The sequence below is a fragment of the Panthera pardus genome, unplaced genomic scaffold, assembly GCF_024362965.1.
Source record: "Panthera pardus isolate Hobbes unplaced genomic scaffold, ASM2436296v1 HiC_scaffold_11, whole genome shotgun sequence".
NCBI lineage: Eukaryota > Metazoa > Chordata > Mammalia > Carnivora > Felidae > Panthera > Panthera pardus.
The window spans coordinates 77,448,414-77,463,969 of NW_026526666.1; the positions used below are offsets into that span (position 1 = coordinate 77,448,414).

Below are 15,556 nucleotides of genomic sequence, written 5' to 3' on the forward strand. Positions count from 1 at the left end.
TACAGAACACGTGAGGACTTACTTAGCACGTAACCAGCGGATGTGAAACCCTGGTGGCACGTTCGTGTACCACAGGGTATATAGGTGTGCGCATACGTGTGTGCATGAGGCCCGAGGGGTAGTACCCTGAGAGTCTATTAAAGTGAGAGCCAGGGCGCCTGGGTGGCTCGGTCAGTTAAGCATCCGACTTCGGCTCAGGTCATGATCTCACGGTCCGTGGGTTCAAACCCCACTTCAGGCTCTGTGCTGACAGCTCAGAGCCTGGAGCCCGCTTCAGATTCTGTCTCTCTGCCCCTCCCCCATTCATGCTATCTCCCAAAAATAAACAAACGTTAAAAATAAATAAGTAAATATAAAGTGAGAACTCATGAAGTGTGTGTACCTTTGTGTAAGCGTAAGCTTCAAGAGAAGGCATTAGGTATATCCCTTCCCTGCCTCCCACCTTCCTACCCAGCAGAGACAAGGGATACGAGTCCGAGTAGCAGCACCAAGCTGGTTTATCCCAGGAACAGACTCTGCCCACTCCTCTGCCCAACATCCACAGGATAAATCCCTTCCCTGGCTCAGGACTCAGACCTCTATGTCATAAGACCATTAACATTTACTTAGCTCACCATCTCCCCAAAAGGAAGTTCACACAGAGACTGTGAAGCATTTCCTTCCTTAAGGCAAAAGCTACTAACTTCTATTCCCTGGCCCTTCTTCCTACTTTCCAGGGCTCCCAAATCTAAATCCCACTGGGTACACCCTGAGGAAACATGCTTTCATTTTAGGCTTTATATAGGAGCCTAGCAGTCACAGAAACTTATTAAGTTTTAACGATGATTTTTTTTCTCTTTAAAATCCAGGCACAGCTGTTCCTCCTCCAGGGGTGAGGTGTAAGCACACCTCCCAGAACTCTGCTCCTCCCACATTTGCTCCAAGCATGCTCAGTCCTGTCTTGACCAGCCTCAGCTTACCACCCCGACATAGACAGGAAGAGTGAGACTCTGGGAAGACAAAGGAGCTGCTACACATGCTCTGCAGTCCCCACCTCCAGGGCACAGGCCTGTACCAAGCCATCTACAGCCTTGGAATCAGGAGCTGGCCAGAAGTGCAGAGGGCAGGAACAGAGCCAGATCTGTCCGATATGAGCTTCATCAATAAGGAGGTGCCACCATGGGTTCCTAGTTCCAAGGGTTTCTATCTGTAGCTATAAAGCGTAAGAGAAAAAAAATTCCTCCTTGGCTACTTTATGAAGCCATCAGAATATCCAATAAACACAGAAGGAAGGAAGGTAAAATCAGTCTGCCCACTAAATCAAACATGCAAGCATTAAAAATATTTATTTTAATTTCTACTATGAGCATACACTACTTTTAAAAAATTAATGATGTGTGGCACCTGGATGGCTCAGTTGGTTGAGCATCCGACTTTTAATTTTTTTTTTAAAGTTTATTCATTTTTGAGAGACAGAAAGAGACAGAGTATGAGCAGGGGAGGGGCAGAGAGAGGGAGACACAGAATCAGAAGCAGGCTCCAAGCTGTCAGCACAGAGCCCGATGCAGGGCTCGAACCCATGGATCATGACCTGAGCCGAAGTCAGATGCTTAACCAACTCAGCCATCCAGGTGCCCTGAGGATCCGGCTCTTGATTTCAGCTCAGCTCATGATCCCCCGGCTCATGAGTTCGAGCCCCGAACTTGGGATTCTCTCTCTCTTCCTCTCTCTCTCCACCCCCCCCATTTACATGTATGCACATGCTCTCTCTCAAAGTCAACTTTAAAAAATAAAAAATTAAGTGATGTAACAAAATGGAAGAAATGAAGTGAAAAAAGATGTAAAATTGTTTACTGTAATTACAACTACAAAACACAAAAACATAATTAAAAACCAGTACACACCTTTATAGAATGGAGGAAATAGGGGCGCCTAGGTGGCTCAGCCAGTTGAGCATCCAACTCTTGATCTCAGCTCATGATCTCACAGTTTGCTGTCAGCACAGAGCCTGCTTGGGATTCTCTCTCTCCCTCTCTCCTGCCCCTGCTCATGCTCTCTCAAAATAAATAAGTAAACTTAAAAAAAAAAAAAAAAAAAAAAAAAAGAATGGAGGAAATAAACCAGAATGCTCACAGTTTTGTTCACTTTCATTGCCCTAGCTGCTAGCACTAATAACTATTTATTGTTCCTCAATTAGTACTGGGATTAGGGAAGAATTCATTTATTTTCCAAATTTGCGGTAATGAGATATAACTTTCATAATGAAAAAAATATACAGGAATATAAAACTAAGGCTGATTTCACAACCCTCAAAACAATAAGACATGGGAAGGGGCTTTAATGGTGTCCACAGAAAAATACCACATGTCAGATCTGTAATAAAATTACAAACAGGAAAAATCATGTCATTCAGGCTAATGGAATGTGAAGTTACTCAGGGAAAAAAAAAGGAATTCTCTTCTGCATGGAATGACAAAGCTCATCTGTACCACTTCAACGTTTTCGACGACTCTGAAATTTGTAAATAGCTGGGGAGTTCACTGTTTCTTTCTTCACCTTCACCTTCTGAGTTTTGTCCTACAAAAGATTAAAAAGGTTACCAGTAAATGGTAGGATAGCATTTTGTAAAACAGGAAGGTTAATAAACTACCTATTGGCAAGCCCCTAATTCAGTCCTTCTCAAAGTACGGGAAGGACAAAGCCATACTACCCTCAAGTATCCCCAGATGCAGTGAACCATGTTCTCCCCTGGGAATCTATAATGCTACTACTATGTTGAAGTTTCCAGAAAAACTGAGAAGACAGGGAGTCAAATCATTTTTCTGTAGGGCTTATTCTCACACGGAACCCTAGTTGAGAAAGGCAGATCTGAACGATCTACAAAGCTGAAGAATTTGACATTTAGAGGAATGGTACTAATATGAAAGGGGCATCACATAATCCTTAGCTGTGCTATTTAACAACACAATGTTGTCTATTTTTAAACACCAATGAGTGACACACACTGCTTTGTTAACCTGCTTAAATGTTACACATAGCTGCTCATAAGCTATAAAGTTCATATGCTACCTGATCCTACCCTTTGCTGTTCCAAAGCACTGACTAATAAGCCCCTTATTACCTTCTTAATCAAGGAACATTTCAACACTGTCAGAGTAACAGACACTGGCTCAAACCACTGCCCCTGAGGAGCAGACATTTTCACTGGGGTTGATTTACACACAGCTGAAATCCAGTCTAAGTTAAAACCTTTACAAGAGAGAAAGGAAAAAAAATAAAATAAAAGGAAGGGCCTAAGGCTCTCTCTCCTTACCAGAAGATCTTTGCGTGTTTGAATTTTCTGTGCAATAACAAACAATTTCTTCTCGCGTTCAATCCGCTGCGTCAGGCAGTTATACTGCTTTTGCCTTTCTTTAGCTATCCGCTGTGGAAGAAATACACACCCGTTTTCAATAAAATTAACAAGATAAAAATGAATTAAAAACTGCTTTTAATCCACTCAAGTCCAAATGCATAAATGGTTTCATCAACTCCCTCCTCCTTACTCAGAATCAACACAAGGGACCATAAAATTGCCCATTTTAGGAACACCAGATTCTAGAGCTAACAGAACGTTGGAGACTTGCCCAGGGACACAAGGTTCACCTGGAACAGAGTCAGGACTGTCCCACGAGTCTCACGGGTCCCAGGAATCTTTCCACTACTACACTAAGCTGTTTGACCTTTGTGTGAGCGTCCCGGTTACCTAAGGCAATGCAGGAATGAGCCAATCCTGGAAACCCTACACAAAGTGAACAGAGAATAGAAAGGCTAATGGACAGTGTGCAGGTGTCTGAGAACCACAGAACTCAGAGAGCAGGACTTTTTCAGCAGAAGCTGACCTGAGAATTCTCACTGCTGAAATATCCCCTCAAAGGCCAGTGGCCCTTCAATTTGGGGGAATCATGAACCCCTGAGAAACTGAAGAAAGCTGTGGATTCTTTCCTGAAATAAATGTGTATGTGTGTTGGTGCAAATTTGTGCAAACGCATATGCCTATCTGCACAAAATGTCTGTGTGGAATGAGAGTGTTCACAGACTTCCTACAGCTCATCCATGGGCTGCCCACCCCTCCAAGTTACAGAGAGATTAAAAATTCCCTTACAATCCACTCACCATCAGTCTCTTAATGAAAATATTTTTGCTTTAAACAAAACAACCAGAAGAAACACCACCACTGGACAAGAACAGCAAGATCCAAATCTTTCCAACTTACAAGGCATGTCTGTGAACTATTCTGTTGGGAGCACTAATGTCTTTAGGGACCACCATGACACTTGAGAAGTGTTAGTGACACAGCTAATTGAAAATACAACTAATTGACAAACAGGGTTATCACGAGAATACTAGTCAGCCGGCTCCTCAGCTGGAAGTGTTATCTACAAGGGGGGACCGTCACTGGGCTTCAGATTTAAACAATTCACCAATTCTAGCATAGTCTCGCAGCAGTGGTTTCAGACAGCTTTTGTTTTCACTTTATTACACAGACTGTCAAATTTATGGGATTACCCAATATAGTCAAACTAATTAGGGGTATTTATATTACCAACGCAAGTTTAGCTGCCTCTGAGCTAGAGAAACTGCTGTGAAATTAAACATTGGAAGCAAAGCTGATGCGGTGTAAATGATTCAAATCAAAACAGAACAGCTGTCTGCTTGAAACACATTGACAGCATTTTTTTTTTTAATGAATCAGTCAGAAGTGAGAGTTCAACTCCAGAAGGCTCTGAGAAAAAGCATGTCTTCTGCACAAACCCAGTTACAGTGATGGAAAGCACCATAAGGAAAAGTCAATACAAAATTCTGGTTACAAATGTATAATATGTAAAGACTTTTTGAGATGTGTATTTGCTGCTGAAGGTTCAATATCAGAATATACCAAATCCCTAAATCTTCAGTGTCTCCTCCTCTCTCTGCATTTTACAAGGTAGGCATCAGTCACAAGTCTTAAAGGCACAAAGCCCAGAGGGAGAGGTGGGATTCAAATGCAAATCTAAAAGCCAGACCAGGGGCACCTAGGTGGCTCAGCTGATTGACATCAGTTTGGGTCATAATCTCACTTTGTGAGTTTGAGCCTTTCACTGGGCTTGCTGCTATCAGCACAGAGCCCATTTAGGATTTTCTGTTCCCCTCTCTGTCTCTCCCCTACTCACACTCAAAAATAAATAAAACATTTAAAACAATTTTTTTAATTAAAAAAAATAAAGCCAAACCCTTAAGCTTCCAACCACTAAGCCACACTATGCCACACACCCCCCAATCTTAAAAACCAAGGAACCTTCGTCCATTCCCATCCCATCATCAAATCTTCCTTCCACTTTTCTAAGGGAACTTAATGAGCTTTCCTTAATTATAGTAAATGCGGGGGGGGGGGGGTGGAAATCCTAGATTCTCCTAAGCTCAGACCTGAAAACAACGGAGAAAATTACCTTAAGTCGAGTCTGCTGGGTAACCCCCTTCACTTTCTCCTTCTGCAAGGTCTCTATTGTGGGTCTATTAAAGACTCTGTCAACAAGTTCCGGGGCTGTTCGCAGGTGAGTGGCAATATCAAACTGTTCAACTGAAAGTCAAGACAATTCTTAAGGCACTAACACCAAACATACACCAACATGGTAGACTATCCCAGAAACCCTCAAACATTTCATACCTTCCTTTTTGGTGTCAAAAAAAAACACATGCTTATTCTGTTGCTTCCCCTGGAAATCCAGCAGATGGAGCTCTGATTTCAGTCTTTCAATTTTCTAGAATACAGAACAGGATCTCATTTTACACTGGGTTCTTCCAGGGTATCAGAGATGAATGTCAAAAGTGTAAACCATTTCACATCATTATCACGAGCCAACAAAAAATGTGCTTCATTCTTTTAAAGAATGGCTAAACATCTATCAAGCACCAACCACAGTTAAGTGACTGGGCTACACATTCCACAAAACTCATTTAATCCTTACAACAATCCCATGAAATAGAAATGAGGAACCAATCTCTCAAGGATGTTAATTTGTCCATAATCATGGGGCTAATAAATGGCAGAGCCAGAATTCAAGCCTAAGTCTGTCTCATTTCCAAATCTGAACTCTTTCCACTCTACCACACTGACTACACTTCTAAATCATTATACCATACACAAGTACTTCAAGAAGAAATCAACTTATAATTTGAAGTCACTGAATCCGCATTTTTTTCCTTAGCAAAAATACAACAGAACAAAGGGCTTCAGTTGTTACCTTAGCTTCTGCAACCCTTTTCATTTCTATGTATTTGACATCCTGGGTTTTCATCAGTTTCAGCTGTTCTGGAGTTACTTCTTCCTTAGTCTCCTTAATAACGTGAACTCCATCCTAAAATCCAAATTTAAAAGATACAGTCCCTCTTAGATGAAAATCACTGATAAGCTGTCAGCATAGCTTATGACTGGAACAAAGACAACTGAATGCCATCTGCAACAGCAGTCCAATGCACTAAGCCCCTAGATGCATGTTCAATTTAGCACCTCATCATCTACTCTTAGAACAGCTCCAGGCAGAGGTGGCTGGGTGGCTCAGTCAGTTAAGTCTGACTTCGGCTCAGGTCACGATCTCACAGTTTGTGAGTTCAAGCCCTGCATCGGGCTCTATGCTGACAGCTCAGAGACTAGAGCCTGCTTCGGATTCTGTCTCTCTCTCTCTCTCCCTCTCTGCCCCCCGCCCCCACTTGCACTCTCTCTCTCAAAAATTAACATTAAAACAAAAAAAAAAAAATTAAAGAAAAAAAAGAAAGAAAAGCTCCAGTCATAAGACAACTCAGATTCAGGAGTAGAAATGCATGCTGTTCATGAAGGGACAGTTTGCCTTGGATACTGACCAAGAGCATTTGGACCAAGTGGAGAAGGGCTAAATAAAGGCCAAGGCTCCTTCCTCTCCATCTCTTCCCCCATCTTATTTTCTTTATTGAGTTGGAGCTCAGAATACCAACTGATCCATTAGGTACCCACCTGGAGTTTAACCCGAGTCATTTTATAGTAGAATTCATCTGGATTTTTTTCAAGAGCCTTCTTCCGGAGAGCTCTGAGGTACTCTTGCTTTTTCCGGTAGTCACTAAAAGGCAGTTTAAATGAAGTTCATAACAAAAAAATTCCAAAAACAAAAAAGCACAAACAAAAAAACCCACAAGAGCACACTTTACAAGCATCTAAAGTTCATACAAAATGAAACTCAAAAAAGCCAGAGCAATGACTAGATTTGATCCAGCCTCCACTGTCACTAATGTTGAGATCCCGTCACTGTAGGCTACTCTCTTATCCCAAAATTCACCTGAAACTGTCCCCATCTCACATGTTTTAGCGCTATTTACATCTTTAGAGGGAAACACCAAAGAAAGCACATATTAAAGCTCATTAGAAAGGGTTCTGATCAGGGCGCCCGGGTGGCTCAGTCGGTAAAGCGTCTGACTTCGGCCTAGGTCATGATCTCACAGCTCGTGGGTTTGAGCCCTGCATAGGGCTCTGTGCTGATGGCTCAGAGCCTGCAGCCTGCTTCAGATACTGTGTCTCCCTGTCTTTCTGCCCCTCCCCCACTCACGCTCTCTCTCCCCTTCAAAAATAAACGTTTAAAAAAAAGAAAGGGTTCTGATGCAAGCTTGGGCACCAACTGACCAAATAAGGTTCCAAAACTACACAGCACAGAATAGCATACTGACTAGAATCGTGGACTCTGAAGCCAGACTATCTGGATTAAAACCTTAACTCCACCACTTCTAGCTAAGTAATCCTGGATAATTTAGCTAACCAATCTGCATCTTAATTTAATCTGTAGAATGGGTATGATGATAATAGTATCCCAGAAGGTTGTTGGGAGGAATAAATAAGTGTAAATATTGCAAGTCTCCCAAAACACTACCTAATCCAATAATAGCACTCAGTTATCATTATTAGCCTTAACTCTGGGACCCAGAGCAATCCACTTAATCCATCACCATCTGTACCAGGAGCACAAAAGGACCTCAGCTGACATGCATAGTTAACAAATAATTATAATTTATTCTCCAAATAAAGTGCCAAAGAAGAAAAATAGAGGTAATTGTTTTATGAAATGTTTTCAGAGTTCATTATCACCCACGCTCAGTCTTATGAATCCATCTTTCATATCTCTTCATTCCACACCACACACGGGGTGATGTAAGAGACTCGACAACTGGAATTTTAGATTCTATCTTGCATTTCAAGAGAAGGGAGAGAAAAAAAGAGATTCTGCTTCTGGCTCAAACACCAAGGCAGGGGCAAATCAAAGCCACTATGAGCAAACTATCTGGAACAACAGAATTAGAAAAAATTCGCAGTGCAACTGTAGTTAAATAAATAACGCTCTGCTCAAACAAAGAGAGAAGTTTAGGGTCACAAACAAGTATCTGACGGGTTGCCAGAGTTTTAGCCATTTTATCAATGGCAGGAAATTATCCCCCGTCAGACACTTGGGCAATCCAGCTGCCGTGCAGGGAAGTGGTCAACCTTCTTGGCAGCACCTCCACCGGGAAACTGAACTCACTCTGCGCGAAGTTTGTAATCTTTCTTTTTTTCCAGCAGGCCCAGATGTTTTCGAAAGCCAGGCTAGAAGACAAAAGGGAAAAAAAAAGAAAGTGCTTAGTTCCCCCAGCAAACACATGCCCAAATCAACATGACACCTCACAAGAACAAGAGTCTCTGGAGTGCTCAGTAAATCCATGTCCTTGGAGCCAACTTGCTACCCTGTTCCCTTCCCTCCCCCACTGGGCTCTGCCCAAGGATGAGAGGTACTATACGGACGCCAGAGAGGTCATAAGCACTGCCATAGTAGGTTTCCTGGCCTATTAAGGACAGAGAGAGGCAACAATGACTCGGCACTAAGCAAGCAGTTGCCAGCTGTACTAAAATTACTACAGCCTTAATCCAAGGGTTTAAAAAATACTATGAAGGGAAAATATAATAACAGGGAGGCAACTGTGGTAAGGGCTCTAAATTTAGAGTCCAAGAACTGGGTTCAAATCCAAGCGTTACCTCTTAACAACCTGTGACCTTATGCAAGTCACTTCACTTCTCTGAGCTGCTGTTTCCTAACTTTAAGACGAGAATAACAATACCTGCTTCCCTTGGTTATCATTAGGATTAAATGAGCCTCTGTAAGGGGCAGTGCTGGCACCTGGCCTGGCACAAGGCAAGTACCCACCACATGTTTACTGTTATTATTATTCCTTTGGTAAGAAGTAAGAGAGAAAACCGAGTGTGACACAGAATACCCTTCTGACACAGAACTTGGATAGCACGGAAGGCACAAGGATTATATCTTGGTATTATCTTTCTACAAACTATTTATTGAGCAATTAATATATGTCAGTATCTGTGGTAGATGTTTCTGCCCACATCATCATAACAGGCCACATTTATTAAGCACTTACTCTGTTACAAAGCAATCTGCTGTGCTCATTACACACAATCTCTTAATCCCCACAACAAACAGGAGAAGTAGATAAAACATACGATTGTTATCCCAATTTTCCAAAAGGGGAATAAAGTTTAGAGAATGACTTGCCCAAGAACACAGAATAACTGGCAAAGCTAGAACCAGAACCCACTCTATGTGAGGCCAGAGTCTGTGCTCTTTCCCACAAGAGACCGCATCTTCTCCTGCTCTGAATAATCTCAATTTTTGAGAAGGTACATACACTTCTAATACAATACTACACACGAGTTTAAACTTGTATAATATTAACAGATGACATTTTTAAGTTACCTTTCTCAATTTTTATCCTTGAAATGATGCAACAAATAATTCAATAATTAAAATAACAGCCAAACTGAAATCAAAAACACAACAAACACAAGAAACAGGTGTTGGCGAGGATGTGAAGAAGAAGGAACCCTCATGCACTATTGGTGAGAATGAAAATGGATGCAGCCACTGTGGAAAACAGTATGGAGGTTCCTCAAAAATTAAAACCAGAGGGTGGCCCGGGCACCTAGGTTGCTCAGTCGGTTGAGCGTCCGACTGACCTCAGGTCAACTCAGGTCATGATCTCACAGTTTGTGCGTTCAAGCCCCTCATCAGGCTCTGTGCTGACCGCTTGCTTGGAGCCTGCTTCAGATTCTGTGTCTCCTCTCTCTGCCACTCCCCTGCTCATGCTTTGTCTCACTGTTTCTCAAAAATAAATAAATGTAAAAAAAAAAAAGAATTTTTTTTTTTTTTTTTTGAAACTAGAGAGTGGCCTGGGTGGCTCAGTCAGTGGAGCGTCCGATTCTTGCCTTCAGCTCAGATCATGGGACTGAGCCCCTGTGTCCGGCTTCACACTGAGCATGAAGCCTGCTTAAGATTCTCTCTCTCCCTCTCTTGCTGTCCCTCTCTCCCACGCACGCTCTCACTCACTCTCTCTAAAACTAAAAAAAAAAAAAAAAAAAAAAATTCAAAACAGAAATACTCTACGATCCAGGAATCATAGATACTGGCTATCTACCCAAAAATTACAAAAACGCTAATTCAAAGGGATCTGAGTTATAGAAGAAGACTGGCCATTGCATCTGAAGTAGCTCACCTAATTATACCTACTCCCTCCATACAAAACATCTTCAGTAGCTGGCCCACCACCTCAGTGAAGAACCTATGGCATAAAGTCCAAACTTTACCCAGACATAGAGTACCCTGGTCAACATGTTTACCCATCTTTCCAGCATGGCCTTCTTCTTACCTCTCCCACAAAGATCCTCTATTCCTACTCAAACATGACCGTGTCATGCTTATGTCCAGCCTTAGAAGCTCTCTGTCTTCTGGAGTGCCGGTGGCTCAGTCAGTTAAGTGTCCGACTCTTGGTTTCGGCTCAGGTCATGGTCCCACGGTTCGTGAGTTCCAGCTCCACAAGTTTGAGCCCTGCGTCCGGCTTGCTTGGGATTCTCTCCTGCCCCTCCCCTTCTCTGTTAATCCAAACCAACTACTTACAACTGATATTTTGGATACACTATCCAACCTCTTTAAGCATCAGAGTCCTCATATGGAAAATACAGATAACATCCACCTCATAGACACGCTGTAGATTTAAATGAGATCATCCTTGTACAGCATGTTGGGCTGTACCTAACATACAATCAATGCTCAAAAAGTGACAGCTATTATCATTCCCTTCAAAGTTCAGCAAGTTTCACCAGGAAGCTCCCTCATCATGTCTACTTTTCCCATTCAAATTCCTCATTTGGCAGTGTTCCTGTGCTATCTCTTATACAGGTGCCTCTTTTTTTATATATATATTTATTTTTGAGAGAGAGAGAGAGACATGGAGTGTGAACGGGGAGGGGCAGATAGAGGGAGACACAGAATCTAAAGCAAGCGCCAGGCTCTGAGCTGCCAGCACAGAGCCAGAAGCGGGGCTCGAACTCAAGAACCATGAGATCATGACCTGAGCTGAGGTCGGAGACCCATCTGACTGAGCCACCCAGGCTCCCCTTATACAGGTGCATTCTTTATTCATCTTTTAGTGGCCTCTGGATTCCTGGTCTGATTTGTGGCTTTGCCAGTTGCCAACTACAGCTGTATGTCTTTAGGCAAATTACTTAACCTATCTGAGTCTTAGTTTCCCCATCTGCAAATGTGAGAAAATAACGGTACCTACCTCCACACAGTGTCAACAGTTAAATGAGATAACGAGTAAAGCATTCTGCACTTTTGGCTCTGGCACACAACAAACACTGCTATCGTTACTTTTCTTTTTTATTTTTATTTATTTTGAGCGAGCAAGCAAGCAAGCAAGTGGGGTGGGGCAGAGAGAGGGGAAGAGAGAGAATCCCAAGCAGGCTCCACTCTGTCAGGGCAGAGCCCAGCTCAATCTCATGACCCTGGGATCGTGACCTGAGCAGAAGTCAAGAGTCACGCTCAAGGACTGAGCCACCCAGGCGCCCCTATCATTACTTTTAGATAGGCCCACAAATAGGTTCAAACAGGTGCCACAATTAGGTGGCAAATTGCACTATTGCTCCTAGCACATGACTGAGCACACAGTAAGTGCACAATAAATATCTGATAAATGCTATTAAGGAGGAAGACTGACTCTGGTTAGGAGGCCTTAGGTCCCCCCACCCCCCCATCAGTGAGCAACACAACTTTGGACACATCTTTCTCCCTCTCTTCCCCACCTGCAAAATGAAGTTGGACCAGATAACTAGGTTGTATATGTGGTTTTTAAGCACAGTGAAATGGATGCGCTGGTTCCGCATATATTAAACTAGTTTCTACTCAACCTCCCCAACACAGACACACCCTCCACAGAAGTCCTACAACTGTTTATCCACCTGAATTTGGGGTTTAGGACTCGGCAGGTCACTTCTGCTCTCTGGGCCTCAGTTTGTTCACCTGTACAATGGGGATGGAAAACATTATGGCCTGAGACATAAAAACCGTATGCGGCAGACCTTCATAAGATTCTGCGCTAAGCCCACGCCTGTCGGTGTTACATTATCAGCACCAATCTCTTGGGTTACTGACCCCCGCCCCGCTACGCAGTGGGCAGGGCTCTGCACCCTTAGATGCGGGTTCCAGTTCCAGCCGGTAGGCGCTTTGGCCTCACCTTCCTCCCAGGTCAAGCATTTTACACACGGCATCTCACACAACTACCTCCGCACTGAAATTCCCCAAGACAGCTTTGACTATACCCAAAGAACCAGTCGGGAGTAGGGCAGGGAACGGGAACTACGACCCCCCTCCTCTCCCCAGGCTTCGAGGCTCCGCCCCAGGCACGCCGGCATCGTTAGCATATATTTCCATTTATTTACGTGCCCCAGCGACGCGCCAAAGGGACCTGGTACCGCAGGTAGGGAAGCACACGGGGCCACGGGCCAGCGCTCGTGGGACCTGTGCGGTCCTACCTGGCTTCGCTCTCGGTGTTCTCGCTGCCGGGACTTAGCCGCCTTCCGAAAAGCCGCTGCCATCGCTACTCACGCCTGGAAAAGCTCAGGAGACAACGCCAGCCCCGCACCGCCTCAGCTGCCTAGTACCCCGATCCTACCGGAAGTAGGCCAGGGCGCCAGACGCTTAGAACCGCCCACTTCCTCCCCGCAGCCTATCCGACCCGTGCCTTTCCGGAACTACGTCATCTAGCAAAGGCGTCCAGCGCGAGCTGCTTCTGGGAAGTGTAGTTTCCTAGGTCTAGTCTCGTGACCCTGCAAGACTAAGTTCTCATTCGCCAGAGCTTGTGCACGTGTACCCAGATCTCTCGTTTTCGCGCTCCGCTCCGCGTGGTCACCTGGGAACACGTGGCTGACACTGCCCTGGGGCTGAGCCGTGCTTGGAGTGTGCGCATGTGCAGTCACCAAACAGCTCTGCTCCGCTTGCCCTATTTACACGGTGTGTTTAGAGGCAGGAACCGTGTGAATTTTAACGTGTACAGGAAAGAGCGTTCTAGAAACAGGAGACCTTAAAACCAGGTTTGGCTCTGCCACTTACCAGCAGCTGTGACTTTTGACAGGTCTCTTGACTTTAATGAGCATCATTTTTCTTCGTCCATAAAACAAGGATAATAATAGCGTGCACCGCTCGCTTCACAGGGCCGTCAAGAGACTCACAGTTGAATGGAGGATTTCTATCCCTTACAGTAGTTGTAAAGTTGGAGTCCCTCACACCCTCTGGGGCATGGCGGCTGGCTGACAGGACGGGTATCAGAGGCAGCACCATGTAATGATTAGGACCATAAACCATACAGGTGTGATCTGATGCTGACTGCCACCAGCCAAGACAAAATTAGCTTCATTTAGCCTCTGTCTCCCCATCTGTAAAATGGTGGTAATAATACTATTACCTACAGAATTGTTGCAAGGATGAAATGAAATGGTATGTCTAAGGTGTTTGCTGCCGCGTTCACCTCTTAACAAGTTCACAGTCGGGACGCCTGGGTGGCTCAGGCGGTTAGGCGTCCAACTTCGGCTCAGGTCATGATCTCACGGTTGGTGGGTTCGAGCCCCATGTCTGGCTCTGCCCTGACAGCTCAGAGCCTGGAGCCTGCTTCTAGAAGATTCTGTCTCCCTCTCGCTCTCTGCCCTTCCCCCCTCTCTGAAAACAATAAACATTAAAAAAAAACCTCACAGTCAATGGGAGCAATGGATGTTGTTGTTGTTGTTACTATTGTTACTAAACCTACCCATAAGGATAGAGAGAGGGTTGGGCACAGCAGAGCTCTTCAGAGGCATTTGGTTTCTTTTCCAATACACGAAGCTAACCCTCAGCGAGTCCTATAATAGCACCCATTTGTCATGACAGAGCTCACTCCTCCAGCTGAGGCACTCTGAGGAAATCCTCTCCTCAGTCCCAGGAAGCGCGAGTCTAGTAGACGGGTGGGTACGACAAAGCTGAAAGTAGCTGAGATCGGCCACGTGACAAGTTTTTCCCTGCCTGTCCGTCCAAGCCTTGCCCAACGCAGGCACATATGTTAACAAACTTCCACCTCATTTGTGACTTAACCATTGAAACACAAGGTCCTTCATGATTTAGCCCACCTTCCCAGTCTCAGCTCAATTAAGTGGGCCCAAGAATCAGCCCTGGAATTGAATTGCACACCCACAACCTATCAGCTTGGATTTAGGGCCACATCGTCAAATTCTCTGAGCCCCGTGTCCTACTCTATCAAATAGCGATAATAATATAACCGACTCCTGTGGCTTTTGTGAGAACCCAAGGAGGCAACGACTAGCACTTAGCATGGTGCCCTGCATATAGTCAGTATTTAACATGTTAGCTCTCCCTCTACCCACTCCCCCACCCACCTACACACACATATTCATTTCACCCTCTGCACCCACAGAGCATCACCAGGTTTGGGGGCATGAGAAGACTGTTTCTGGGCAATCTAAAAGACGCTGTCTGCTAAGCCATGAGGTCTGGCAGGGGCTCCAGGCAGCCCAATGGGTAAGAGCAGGCAATACGCCCGGAGAAGGAAGGAAGTTTTCTCACTGGGGGAAGGAGGGCTTGTGATCACAAGCATCAAGGAGTGATTCAGCACCCAGAGGAAACCATGAGAAACCTGTCAGTTATCAGTTGTCAGGCTGTCGCCTTGTCTTAAAAACACTTCCAAGGTGAAAGATGGCTGGGAGACCCTGAACAAGCCCCCTTCCACCACAAGATAAGAAAGGGTGTGTGGGGGCCTCCTTGGTGGGTGAAGAGACAACCAGCTCCCACTCACCCAAGGCTAGTCATACAGCCATCAGGCTCTGCTTCCAGCCTCTGCTCAAATACACCTGTTCCCTACAGGGAGGGTGGGGGTGGACTGATGGGAAACGGGAACAAGGAGTCCATGTGGCTGATCCCTAGACCTTCCTGGGGCACGTTGTCCTCCTGGACCAACGGAAATGTGAGCCCACTCGGGAGCTAGAAATGGGGAGGGGAAAGGACAAAGCCCCTGCCCTACACCAGCGTCCCTCCCCCAGGCTGAGCCAAGTCAGAAATCTAATTTTCTCTGGCTTCCAGATTCCTGGCCCCAGCAGCAGAAACTTAACAACTGACCATGAGAAGGAATATGTTGGGCAGGGCGGGAGTCCCACCTCTTCAATGCCTACTGTGTA

The 15,556-nt window shown here is 44.8% G+C and overlaps 1 protein-coding gene across 1 annotated transcript; it reads right to left on the bottom strand.

The window, feature by feature from the left end:
* Window positions 1-1,306: 1,306 nt before the first annotated feature.
* UTP11 (UTP11 small subunit processome component) lies at window positions 1,307-13,033 on the bottom strand. Its single transcript, XM_019430275.2, has 8 exons — window positions 12,872-13,033; window positions 8,538-8,599; window positions 6,989-7,091; window positions 6,243-6,356; window positions 5,666-5,759; window positions 5,448-5,578; window positions 3,293-3,403; window positions 1,307-2,556 (listed from the first exon to the last, which is right to left on the bottom strand). Exons 1-8 carry the CDS (start codon window positions 12,932-12,934, stop codon window positions 2,473-2,475), a joined length of 762 nt encoding a protein of 253 aa, XP_019285820.1. The 5' UTR covers window positions 12,935-13,033; the 3' UTR covers window positions 1,307-2,472.
* Between the last annotated feature and the right edge of the window lie 2,523 nt (window positions 13,034-15,556).